General features: G+C 36.3%; 1 protein-coding gene across 2 annotated transcripts in view; it reads left to right on the top strand.

Moving 5' to 3' along the window:
* Positions 1 to 13,528, top strand: part of LOC114655800 (ras-like protein family member 10B) — a 45,981-nt gene that overhangs the window by 19,732 nt on the left and 12,721 nt on the right. For both annotated transcript variants that reach the window (XM_028807032.2, XM_028807033.2), the window contains exons 2-3: positions 7,852 to 8,180; positions 10,838 to 10,962. In XM_028807032.2, coding sequence (XP_028662865.1) covers positions 7,965 to 8,180; positions 10,838 to 10,962 — 341 coding nt within the window. In that variant the 5' untranslated portion in view covers positions 7,852 to 7,964. The remainder of the gene's footprint in view (positions 1 to 7,851; positions 8,181 to 10,837; positions 10,963 to 13,528) is intronic.

Raw genomic sequence — 13,528 nt, 5'->3', positions numbered from 1 at the left:
CGTTACTAGTGATGCAAACAAACACACGTATCTGTCATGCAGCTCGGAGCAGGAACAGTACACTTTGATGAAATATGATTTATTTTTTGTTAGAAAAAGTTGCAGTTGCAAAGTGTTTTACTTAATAATAAATGAAATATTAGCTGCAAGGTTTTGGTCATATTTCTGAATTCTGTTTATCACATTGACACTGAGTAAACTTACATATTTAGTGATGAAAGCAGACTTTTTTTTCTTGCTGTGTTCCTTTATATATTTCTATTTAAGTAAATTAATGGTTGCTAGTATGATATTAATTTTTGCAAATGTACATTTCCTTTCAGAATTATTGGCTTCCTTTGGTAACAACAGGAAAAATGGCTATAAAAAATGTCTTTTTTGTTCATTAGATTAATATTCCACTCAAATTATGAGAGAAGTTGAACCATTAATTGAGATAAAATTATTCAAACAAAAAACATCCTCACAAAAATGTATTTTTTTCCCCAAAATGTAAGTGTCACAAACATCACCAACCCTGCAGTTAGTACTTTGGGCACCCACCCATTGCTAACAACAACAACAACATTGAGTCTCTCTCTACAACACTGGATGAAATAAGTGAATTTATATAAGGGGGTCTGAGATCATTCCCCTAAACTTTCTTCAGATCCTTCCAAGTCCTTCAACCTCGCTTACAGATGCTCCTCTTCAGCTTTCAGTTTTCAGTGGGGTTTAAGAATGGGATGGGCACTGCAAAAACATCAATTTTCTGGTCAGTGAGTTTGTGTGGAATTGGAAGTTTGCTTTGAAGAAGATCCAGGTAAAAGGTCCATCCATTACCAATTTTTAGCATCCTGGCAGAGGCAGCCAGACTTTAATCTAAATCCTCTTGGTATTTGAGTCCATAATGCCATTCTTCCTGATAAGATTTCCAGGGCTTTTGGAAGAAAACAGACACACCGATCCACTGTCTTGTTCTGCTGTAGAGAGTAGGCTCTTTTTTGCATGACTTTGTCCCATTTTATTCCAAATCTACTTTTATTGTTTGTTGTAAAATAGCTGTGTTTTGATTTCATATGACCACAGCAAACTGCAGATGTTTACAATTGTGTTCTGGTAAGCCTGCCAGAATGCACTGCATGGAGGCACAATAGCAATGGCATACAACTATTTTTGTTTAACTGTACTGTATGAAGGTCAACAGCCTTTTGTCTCATATAACTTGTGTATTCTCTGATTTTACCTATGTTGTTGGATGACCAAAGGTGTTTAGCCTGTGTGTTACATAAAATTTAATCTCCAGTAAAACAGGAAGTCATTAATCACCACTGAAGAGTTACAAAAGACTCTGGTGTGCTTTTAAAAGGTAAAACAGCAATCAGGATATACTGTATATTACATACATTTTGTTCACAGGAATTTTGGTAGGTTACAATAACTATGACACTTTTTTTGAGAAAAAATGTTTAAGCTATGTTTTCATAGCCTATTTTCTTCATCTTTACCATGGGTACCAATAATTTTGGAGGGCACTCTATATCTGATATGTAAACTGTAAAAATCATTTGCTTTTGTAACAGAAGGGGTTGCGTACTAATAAGTGAATTAACACTTTGTAAATAACACACATTTACATACTTTCTGATTAATGATATACATTTGATTAGTATGGAATACATCTGTTTGGACTAACTAGATTGTCATTGACTTCATATTTACAACAATCAAGAAACATTCAGACTTTAGTTGCCTATGATGCAAATTATAAAATGAGGAAAAGTGTGATCTATCTTGTACTGGAAATGTGTATATTGATGGATAACAATACTGTAAATGTTACTTTTGCTGGCAAGTCCTAAATTTTGAATGTAAAATGGTATTTTAATTTTCAGAATCCACTCAATCCAATTTTGGTGTTCAATCCTGACAGCATCAGGTTGAAGACAAGAATCATGTCCAGATGAGCTATGGTCTATTGCAGAGCACAGTCATAAACCCCAGTGGACTGTTTTAGACAACCAATGTAATCTGCACCTCCTTGAGAACCAGGAACGAAACAGAGTAAAACCAATAAGTCTATCCATTCATACATACATCAACCAAATGCATAAAAGCATGATTATCATTTTATATACAATATTAGGATTGTCAGAGTTAACATGTTAACACATGCCATTAATTTTCAAAGGTATCATGCTTTATTTTTTATCATCGCACTAATTTCCACACTTTACTGCCTAAGACAATGGTTTTCAAACTGAGGGCTGTTCCCTGGTGAGGTTGACATTATTAAAAACATCACTTCCAATTGTAAAAATTGTCTTTATATTATATATATTAATGATATATAATATAGACAATTTTTAATAATTAAAAATAAAATACATAATACTTTTTATACATCCAATCACATACATGTTAAAAATGTTAATGCAGCTAACATTTACTTTTAGTGTTATTAATATTAATCAATAGTAGTAGACAGAGTTGCCAATATTTGGTAACCTTCATGCTTCGTTTAAAAATAAATACAAGAATAGGCTAAATTTAGAAGCAAAACTATGCTTAAAGTTATCAAAACTGTAACCCAACATTGACATCATTGAGTAAAACATGTAAAACACTCAATCTTCACAATTGACTTTTAGTTGTTCTCTTTTTTTTTGACGTGCAGTTACAGTATAATGTGTGTGATGTGTGTGTGTGTGTGTGTGTGTGGACCTCTGGTCCTTGAATAAAGATGGTTCATATAGAGCAAGCTGAAATTTTCCATTTTAGCAAGACAACATTTTGTTTTGTTTTCACCGTGAACAAATACAGCTTCACAGATGATGCTGCTGTTGTTTTCCTTCTTCCTAGTACAGAGGTTGTTTTCATTGTCAATGTTCAATATACACAATGCACAATACATAATGTAAAATGTATGTAGTGTGATCTGGAGGATTATCGATAGCTGGGCTTGTGAGAACCAAGCTTTTAGTACAATAAAGTATGATGCCCACCAGTAAGACGCTCAGCAGATGGCAACACTTTTCTTTCTGCCATATCAATTTGTCAACCGCTTTACTTTTCCCAAGGTTGGCATAAGCTGACATTTTTCAACTTTCTGGAACATATCAGGTCATAGGCTTTTAAATAAGATGAAGATCAAGCCCCAGTAATTTGTGAATACCAGCAGGTTGCCATGCTGTATACAGTATGTGTTTGACGGTCAGCAGATGCTGCAGCTGTCATTCTTCTTCTTCTTCCTACCATATAATCGGCTTCTACAGTTTACTTCACACTCAGCAGATGTTGCCACTGTTGTTTTTATTTTTGCCATGTGGCATTCTTTATCAGTTTGCTTTAAGAAACGCACAAACCCAGCTCATCTTGCCAAGGTTGGCACTACCTGAAATTTGCTCATTCACCAGCATGTATCGGATGATAATCAAGATTCTAGCCCCATTAGTATGTGATTGATAGTGTAACAGACAGACATACTTTAGCATTTTATATATATAATACAGTATAGTGAATGTATGTGTATATGGCTATGTGGCTAAGGTTCTGCACTGTTATCTGAAAGGTTGCCGGTTTAAATCCCACTACCACTAGAGGGGATCCTACTCTGCTGGGTCCTTGAACAAGGCCCTTAACTTGAAAATTGTGTTCTGGGGCTGTGTACAATGGCTAACCCTGCGTTCTGACCCCTAAAGGTATTTCAAAAAGACAGTTTCTCCTCAGGAATTAACAAAGTATACCAAATCAAGTAAAACAAAATTAAAAAAATATTTGCTTATATACTATATAAGTATGTATGTACAGTATATGTACAGTATATGTACTGTAAGAAACATATCGCGCCCATTCCTTGTCTTGATCACCAGTTTTGCAGCCGAAATACACTTGATAAGCTTTCTTCACAAGAGCAGTCATCCAACGTCTCTGAGGCGCAAGTGTATATTCGCCACAGATATAGCAGAATGTATCGCGGCTGTTACGACATTGACGAGACATATCGCCCAACACCAAAACGTCTATAGCATCAAGCTTACTTACTGTTATATTGCTACAGATACTATACTTTACTATAATGATACTATACATACACACTGACTATCTATATTAACCAAATGAGCAGGATCGGTGTATGCAAACCACCTTTATAGCATGCTGAGACACCATCAAGCTCATTCAGACCTGCCCAGGATGTCAACTTCCACAGAACAGCTTCCAACCTGACCTGATTCCATGCCTGGACATACCCAGGCTGCACAAACCGTTGTTGATAAGTCACTTATGGGAGTGAAAATGTTTGGATACAAATATACGAAAAAATCAGGACAAAACTGAAATGGTACGTGATGGGTAAATTTTGATGTGATATTCGTGATCAGCAAAAATCTATAAGAAACACCCAACAGTGTTCAAGAAGCAAAAACTTTGTTGTGCAGTGTTTTTTAGACCTTTGTGTTGTTGTATTTTGAAGGAGCTAGGTTAAAATGGGCTGTAAGAATAACAAGAAAAGGGTTAAAAACTAACAGCTGAGGAGACCACCACTTGTAGTGCATGAAAGTTAATTACAGTTGCCTAAAAATGCATAGAACTTAAAGGGTCTCAAGAACAGGCCAAATTGTAGTAAAAGGGTAGAACAATGAAAAAACTGCCCCACAGAGCCTGTCAATGCACGTAAATGCCACAAATTTCGATAAAATGTAGGGTGTCTCATCTAGTACCCATAATCCCAAATAAGCACTCCTGTCTCACCTTACGTTGTACTCTACTCTGCACTCTGGTTTCTTACTTCCCCCTACCAGTTAAGTGAGCCAGGTGCTCACCTCCCAAGTCCTAACTTATAGTTTGGTGAGCTCTACTGTATTTAATTCAGAGTCCTGACTGGCTGTAATTCTGTCATATCCCCTGTTGGTCATAATTAGTGGCCCAGTAATGACAACAGTGGTTATAAAGTTGTCTATCCTTCATAGCTTCACCAGTCCTTTAAAACAATAGCACATATCCTGACTACAAAAAAAAATCAAACTTTATGCTCTTTTGTACTTCTTCAGGCAGCACACAACATAAAATGCTTTATAAAACTCTTAATACTGTTAACAACAAAATCAAGTGCAGTAACATTATGAATCCAATCCTGATGATAATGATAACTTTTCCTGTCTTACATTATGTGGAATTTGACTTGTGTGTCTACTTTAATTGTTGGTGCATTTAAACCATTCTTTTTCTTTGACCAAACATAGGTTGTAGGGCAATATGTAATGGCTCTGTATGTGAACATTAAGATATATGGGCTTATTACTCTATTGCAATTTCTCTAACACAATGCACTTCTTATTGCTGCTCTCCATGTTATATTCAAAACACTTACACTTTGTTGTTTTTCTACTGCCTATTTTGATCTCTGATGTTGTCTCAGTCAGAATATTTGTATACAGAATTATGCCAGTCTTTGTTTTAGTAATAATTTCATCTAACATACCATTACTTATGGACTGAAATTCTATAAAGAACCCTCTATCTGCCTTTTTCCCTGGAGATCAGCTTTGAAAGTTGCCCAGCACTCTTGTTAACACACACATTCAGAAATGGTGTCACACAATTCTCACTTTTGTATGATTCACTGTCACTAGAACTAGAATCAATCATGCTGCCATTGTCCATTTCTGAAGAACTCACTACTACAATGCAATAAAGCACTTTTTTCTTCATGAACTTAACTCTTCCACTGTCATTATCTGCTATTCATTAGAGATGTGTAGGTGACGGTCAGCCTATCTGCCTGGCAGGAATATTTATTGAAAAGCAAAGAACAAATATTTGTTCATATATTTTGATTCATTTAGGAGCTGTTATAGCCCAGCCAACCTGTGTTTAATGTAGGTTGTGATGAAAAGTGAAAATATATTTTTTTAATATGTTATTTCAGTTATTCTTTACAGCTAATTTAATAATTTCATATAGTTTTAGTTTTTCACCTTGGTTTTGTTATTTATTTTATTAGTTTTTTATTAGTAGTATTCATCTTTGTTTTGGTTTAGTTCAGTTTATGGTAATAATTCATTTAGTTTATTATAATAACCTTGATTTGGACTCTAGGTCATAATGATGCATCCAGATTTCATCCCCAGTAATAGCACACTTGTTTAATTCCTAACGTCTGAATTCAGTAGCTTCAAATTCTTCTTTGTTTATTAGGTGCAGCAATGCTTAATTTTTCGTCATTTTGGCAATCCAATGTGCACAGACCTTGCCAAAGTTTAACTGTTAATGAAGAATAGAATAAACAGACACATAATTAATTCCCAATAGTATCTGACAAAAGTGGTACTGTTCTGTAATGATAGAAATTTGACAAAAGTGTGATAGTTGATTTAAAATTGACTTGGATTTAGCTTTGACATGGACTTGGTTCTGAAAGAAGAAACATACATTATAAACCACAGATGGTATAAACTTAATATTTACAATTTATATTACATGGGAGTTCATCTTTGGGCACTTAAAAAATTCAGCACCATAGAGTTTATTGCAGGTTCATGCTCAAAACCTTTTGATCATATGTCATATTTCTGTCCATTCTTTCTGAATGTCTTTGTTATGTAAAAATAATATATTTAAATAAAATATGTTTACAATTTTACAATGCGCACAAAAATGCAATAACAGTTTGTTAAAAAAATAGAATTATAACTTTGGTAAATAGTATTGTGGATGCCATGCAATTACATGAAGTTTAATTGTATTACTAAGATATTTATATTTCATTTATACAAGGGGGCTTCGCCCTCTGCTAGCATTGCTTGCCAGCCACTCCTCCGAAACCCCCTCTTAAATGGTGATACAATGGGAAACAAATACAGTTTTTTTTTTTTTTACCTCCTCTTTGCTCGATCATCTGCTGGCTTGCTGCTGTGCCGCGTGATCTGCATCTCGTGTGGCGCTTCAAACATTTAAAAGCCTATACAACAGCTGTAATTTTGTCTCACTGCCTTGTCTCTCTTCTCCCCCAGACATCCTCTGCTCCTGTTGGGGGTCCCGCTCCCGAGGTGCGCCCCTATGAAGAGGAAGATTTTCTTTTTTTTTTTTACTTGAGAATCGGAACTGTCCCCTCCTGGCAACACAAATTAGATGATCTACAAGTCTCAGACTTAAAGTTTAAATTCGAACAATATATTCAATCTCTTTTTGCTGTTCCGCTATTTCACCGAGTAATAATTTCCGTTTGTTTGTGCAAATGCAATCTTTACTATCATTTTTTTGAGACTTTCGAATTTTCCTACTTCCATTATCTCTAACCTACTCTGCATGTGTATCGTGCCAACATTTTTGAATTCTTTACGACGTTCTACTTTGTCATCTACTCTTTGTCTTTTTCCATCACCTGGCGTGGTTAGATCTCTTGGCACAAAGTCTCATCTCGCAGGACGTGAAATTGTCATTCTAAGAAAGTCACGTCTTGTCTCTCTGAACAGGTCTCATCTCGTCCCAAGATTTTTTTTATATAATAGAGAGATTAGAATTTAGTATAATGCACACACTGATATTAATGTATTTTAGATGAATAATAAATGTGTTTACAAAATCCCAAACATTACATCAACTGAAATCTTCATTTCCAGTTGTGTGGCTGCTTTTCAATTTATACATGATAAAAATAATAATAAGTTGAATTCAACTGATAAATGTACTTTAATGTTATGTGATGAGACGTATTTCCTATGGCGATGAATACTACAGTGATAAAATAACTTACTTGATACTTATTTACCTTTATTTCAAGTTTGTATTTGAGTCGTAACTGTAAACTAAAGTATCTACCAGATGACAATTGCTTATTTAATTTGTTCTTTTTCTGTTCTATCTTCCTAGCAATGATCTGTGAATGGAAGTAAGTTGCACCACCTGAACTATGCACCATCCGGGCTGTTCTGTGCACCTGAATGCACTAAAAGCCAGCAGGTGCAGGGCGGCTACAAGTTGGCATGGTAATGACGATCAAGATTGCGATCCTGGGGGCTCGAGGAGTGGGCAAGACAGCCATTGTGAGACAGTTCCTTTACAATGAGTTTAGTGAAACATATGTGCCCACTAAAAAGCGGCGTGTCTACCTGCCGGCCGCTGTTCTTAATGAACATGTACACAACCTGCAAATCATGGACTTCCCTTCTATCCCATCTTTTCCAGTCAACACTTTCCAGGTAAAGCTGTATTAAGATTCAGTTACAAAGTATTGTTTTTTTCATATAACAGAATTCCTAGTCCAGGTGCACCCTATATACTGTAATATATTCTCTAAAGTGTCTATTTAATTAAAAACTGTAAAAAGCTGCAATATCAGATGTCTAATAATTTTTCCCCATTTTGATACATTTATATGCAGTAGTTTTTAATTTTCACAGACAGCATTCTGGACACCCAGCATATACAAATATTGTTCATGATAATAAAATGACAGATAATGACTAGGGAAATAGTTTAAGCTTTGATGACATATAGTTTTGCAAAACTGACAATAAAATATGTTTTATAAGTGATCTCACAACTGCAAAATGCAAAAATTGCTAGAGTTTTTTTTTTGAAGTGGAAAACAAGGAATATGTGTTTACCTGTGTTGTTTTCCACAGCTGTGTAATGCAGTCAGTGCAACAATAAAATCAGTTCTATTTATGCCTCTCCTTCACATCGCTGGAGAGAAGTGCAGTGTGTGTGTGTGTTTTTTTTTTAATATGACATGCTACATATTTTCCACATGATGACACACCAAATTGAACCATTGTACACAATAGATGTCTACATAGGAAAACTCACTATACAGAAAGCTTCCCCCTTACCTAGGAATAACCTAATCCCAGTTGAAGATTTGCATACTTCATTCACTACTTATCTCCGAGTTTTGTTTCTTTCTGCAATGTATCTTTAGGATTGTGATTGCCAAGGCTGTCATCTTACATTGCAACGTGGGCATCGTAGTACATACTCCAAAAACAACAACATTTGGCTAAACGATATGTCTTCATGTGACAGGAAAGAGTAATTTAATTATTTTAACCAGGGACATGTCCATTCATTTTCCCAACCCACATATTCAAGGCAGTGTTGCAGGGCAGCTGAAGAGCCTATCCCAGCAATTACAGAGCACAAGGCAGGAATAATACCTAGACATGGCAGTAGTCCATGGCAGGGCTAACACACACACACACACACACACACACACACACACTGACCGATTTAGCAATGGCAGTTCACCTAACCTACATGTCCTTGGGCTGTGGGAGGAAATCAGAGCACCCTGAGGAAACCCAGGTAGAAAACATGCAAACTCTTTGCTAGGGAACACCCAAGATGCAAACCCCGTTCTTCTTACTGTGAGGCAGCAGTACTACCACTGCACCACCCTTTACTAGAGACCTATATTTAAATGTTAAATGACAGACTGTATGCAGAATTAATGCATGAAAATGCACCTTGCGTCAATGGCACAAACCAGAATTCAGTTTCCCTTGATTAATTTCACTCATCACTACTAACAAACTGTGTCAGCCAATGTTTTCAATGTAATGTTGTACATAAAGATATTGTAATGCTTGCTCACGTCTCTGTGACTTTTTTCTCATTCCTTGCTGTTGGTGTCTCATTTGAGCTTATTACTGAATATTTAAGCCAGTCCCATTTTTAGTGTTTTGCTTGGATTTTCCTGTTTTATCTTTGAGTATCAAGTCACTGGCTAGCCTTTTTAAGTCATTGAGTTAAGCTTTCGTCATTAGCACATGATGACATTGTTTACTCATGATCCACATTTGCTATGACTTTGCTTTCATTTTCCACGAAAAACCCATTTCCTGCGTATATTAAATGTCTTACTAGCATACACAGCCTGTAATGTCCAAAAAGGCTTCTTATGTCCACAAGTGCTATTGTCATGAAAAAAATTCATTATAGTCCACAAGCCCGAATTTGTCCAAGTGCAATGTGGTTCTATGAGTAGACATTATCAGTTACTCCCAACGTATTTGCCATTATTATTCATGTGTATGCTCATCTCAGTGCACATACTAGTTTTTGTTATCATTCAGCTCTAATGTCGTCACAAACAGATGAAAGATTCTGTTGTTTGAGGCCTATCCTACCCAGAGGCTGATGTTGCAGCTTTTACTGCTTTTTAACAGTGTTAAATAAAGTTCTCGAAGGTGGTCACTTAAGTAAATTGATAAGGTATATATTTTTATGTTTTTTATGTATATACTGTATCTTAGGAACAGTAAGTTATAATACTGTTCTTTCTCCAGTGTTTAATATTAGGGTTGTATTTTTAAAACACTTTATCAATGTGTAACTGTTAATGGATTGTTTAAACATCACAAAAATAATATTTGTTCACTGAACTCATCAAAGGGTGGCACAGTGGTAGCACTGCTGCTTCGCAGTTAGGAGACCTGGGTTCGCTTCATGGGTCCTCCCTGCATGGAGTTTGCATGTTCTCCCCGTGTCTGTGTGGGTTTCCTCCGGGTACTCTGGTTTCCTCCCACAGTCCAAAGACATGCAGGTTAGGTGCATTGGCGATTTTAAATTGTCCCTAGTGTGTGCTTGGTGTGTGTTTGTGCCCTGCGGTAGGCTGGCGCTCTGTCCAGTGTTTGTTTCCTGCCTTGCGTCCTGTGTTGGCTGGGATTGGCTCAAGCAGACCCCCTGTGACCCTGTAGTTAGGATATAGCGGGTTGGATAATGGATGGATGGATGAACTCATCAATATACTGAAACCTATGTAAAAATTTGGGATAAATGTGAACTTTGAAACACAAACATGCTTTTACAAATTTTTCTGGCTTATCAGATTTTTTTCTCTGTCTTTGTTTCTCAGGAATGGGCCAATGCCTGCTGTCGTGGAGTTCGCAGTGCTCATGCCTATATTCTAGTGTATGATATTTGTTGCTTTGACAGTTTTGAATACATCAAGACCATACGGCAGCAAATTGTCGAGACAAGGTAGATTGTCTATTTACTAGTTGAAAGTAACAGAACTGTACATTTAAACTATCTCTGACATACTAGGTGGAAAAATATTTTAATAATGTGTAATATTAAAAAATAAAACATTTATTCACAAAGTACTTTTGTAAAGTATACTCATTAAACAGAAAATGTTCCCCAACATTTGTCTCCTCTTTGGGCAATGATGTCCCAAATATTATTGTAATATAATTTGCCTGGTTTTGTTTTCCTGTATTCGTCTTGTTTTAACTTCACCCCTGTCAGAAGGCATTTTGATGATTTAGTATGTTCTTGCTTAATACTGTATTGCCTTAATTTGAAATGATTCATTTCTGGTTATCTGGACAATAGCATTGGAACTGTCTTACTGAAAGGCAAAGGTTTTTTTGTTTTTCTTAATAATAACCTGCAGGTGGGTAACAACTTGCAGAATGAAACAATTTAATTATGATTCTGATTAAAATTCAGTTTTAAAACTATGCATGTTAATATCATTTTAAAATATATAATCATTTTTGCTCTAAATTGAAGAGATTGTTATTTTTCACAACCCAGTTTATCCATTTTATACTTACCTAACTCCTTCAAAAAACATCAAGTTGAAATTTGAAGGGCCCCAAGTTAGTACAATCTAATACAGAGCTTGGTAACTTATTCCATATTTCTCTTATTCTGTTTGTAATTTTGTTTTATTAGACCTTTTACACTTGGCTATCTGAAGAGTCAGGTAGTAAATTTCTACTGAGAAGACTTGGGTAAATAAAGAAAAATAAAGGATCTCAATAACTTCCAATTTTCTGTTTAACAGCTAGTATAATGAGGGAATAGATAAATACATTGTCAAATGTTCTCAGATCCTTGCTGAATCATTAAATGCGCTGTTTTTCAGTTTCTCATTCATAGTGATGTTTGTCTGGAATAAATGTTTGTGATCCAAGAACATTTTGCAGATAAGTAAATGGAATGAACAGAATATTCAATCGTAGCTCTTCACCAACATACTGTATTTTCTTTTATATTGAAAATGAAACATTTTCCACCCCTTTGAAGAACTGTGCTCTTTTAATAAATGTGTAATAGCAGTCAACCCAGAAAATTACCAATGTTTCTACAAGTAAATGACTTGCTGAGACATTTCACCCGAACATTTCCAAGGTTTAATGGATGAAGAGAACTATAACTAAAATGTGAATCAAAGTTTGCTTTTCACTTAGGTGACAATATTGACAAAATTTGAGTATTATGCCCAGGTTTTTGTACTAGCCTAAAGCAGTAGTTCTCAGATTTAGCCCTTGGGACCCACTGTGGCTTCAGGTTTTAAATCCAACTAACTTCTGCTTTTAATTGCACTCCTACCTTAATTACAGGTGCTGGTCATAAAATTAGAATATCATGACAAAGTTGATTTATTTCAGTAATTCCATTCAAAAAGTGAAACTTGTATATTAGATTCATTCATTACACACAGACTGATGTATTTCAAATGTTTATTTCTTTTAATTTTGATGATTATAACTGACAATTAATGAAAGTCCCAAATTCAGTATCTCGGAAAATTAGAATATCAATTAAGACCAATGCAAAAAAAGGATTTTTAGAAATGTTGGCCAACTAGTATGAGCATGTACAACACTCAATATTTAGTTGGGGCTTCTTTGGCCTGGATTACAGTAGCAATGAGGCGTGGCATGGAGTCGATCAGTCTGTGGCACTGCTCAGGTGTTATGAGAGCCCATGTTGCTCTGATAGTGGCCATCAGCTCTTCTGAATTGTTGGGTCTGGCGTATTGCATCTTCCTCTTCACAATACCCCATAGATTTTCTATGGGGTTAAGGTCAGGCAAGTTTGCTGGCTAATCAAGAACACTGTGTGCAGGTGCCAGGTCCTGTTGGGAAACGAAATCTGCATCTCCATAAAGTCCGTCAGCAGCAGGAAGCAGGAAGTGCTCTAAATCGTCCTGGTAGACTTCTGCGTTGACCTTGGACCTCAGAAAACACAATGGACCAACACCAGCAGATGACATGGCACCCCAAACTATCACTGACTGTGGAAACTTTACACTGGACCTCACGCAACGTGGATTCTGTGTCTCTCCTCTCTTCCTCCAGACTCTGGGACCTTGATTTCCAAAGGAAATGCAAAATTTACTTTCATCAGAGAACATAACTTTGGACCACTCAGCAGCAGTCCAAAGGCGAGACGCTTCTGATGCTGCCTCTTGTTCAAGAGTGGCTTGACACAAGGAATGCGACAGCTGAAACCCATGTCTTGCATACGTCTGTGCGTGGTGGTTCTTGCAGCACTGACTCCAGCTGCAGTCCACTCTTTGTGAATCTCCCCCACATTTTTGAATGGGTTTTGTTTCACAATCCTCTCCAGGGTGCGGTTATCCCTATTGCTTGTACACTTTTTTCTACCACATCTTGTCCTTCCCTTCGCCGCTCTATTAATGTGCTTGGACACAGAGCTCTGTGAACAGCCAGCCTCTTTAGCAATGACCTTTTGTGTCTTGCCCTCCTTGTGCAAGGTGTCAGTGGTCGTCTTTTGGACAACTGTCAAG

This window comes from Erpetoichthys calabaricus, chromosome 8 (assembly GCF_900747795.2).
Source record: "Erpetoichthys calabaricus chromosome 8, fErpCal1.3, whole genome shotgun sequence".
Lineage (NCBI taxonomy): Eukaryota > Metazoa > Chordata > Cladistia > Polypteriformes > Polypteridae > Erpetoichthys > Erpetoichthys calabaricus.
The sequence above is the reverse complement of the archived record's forward strand: the minus strand, read 5'-3'. Positions and strand labels throughout refer to the sequence as shown.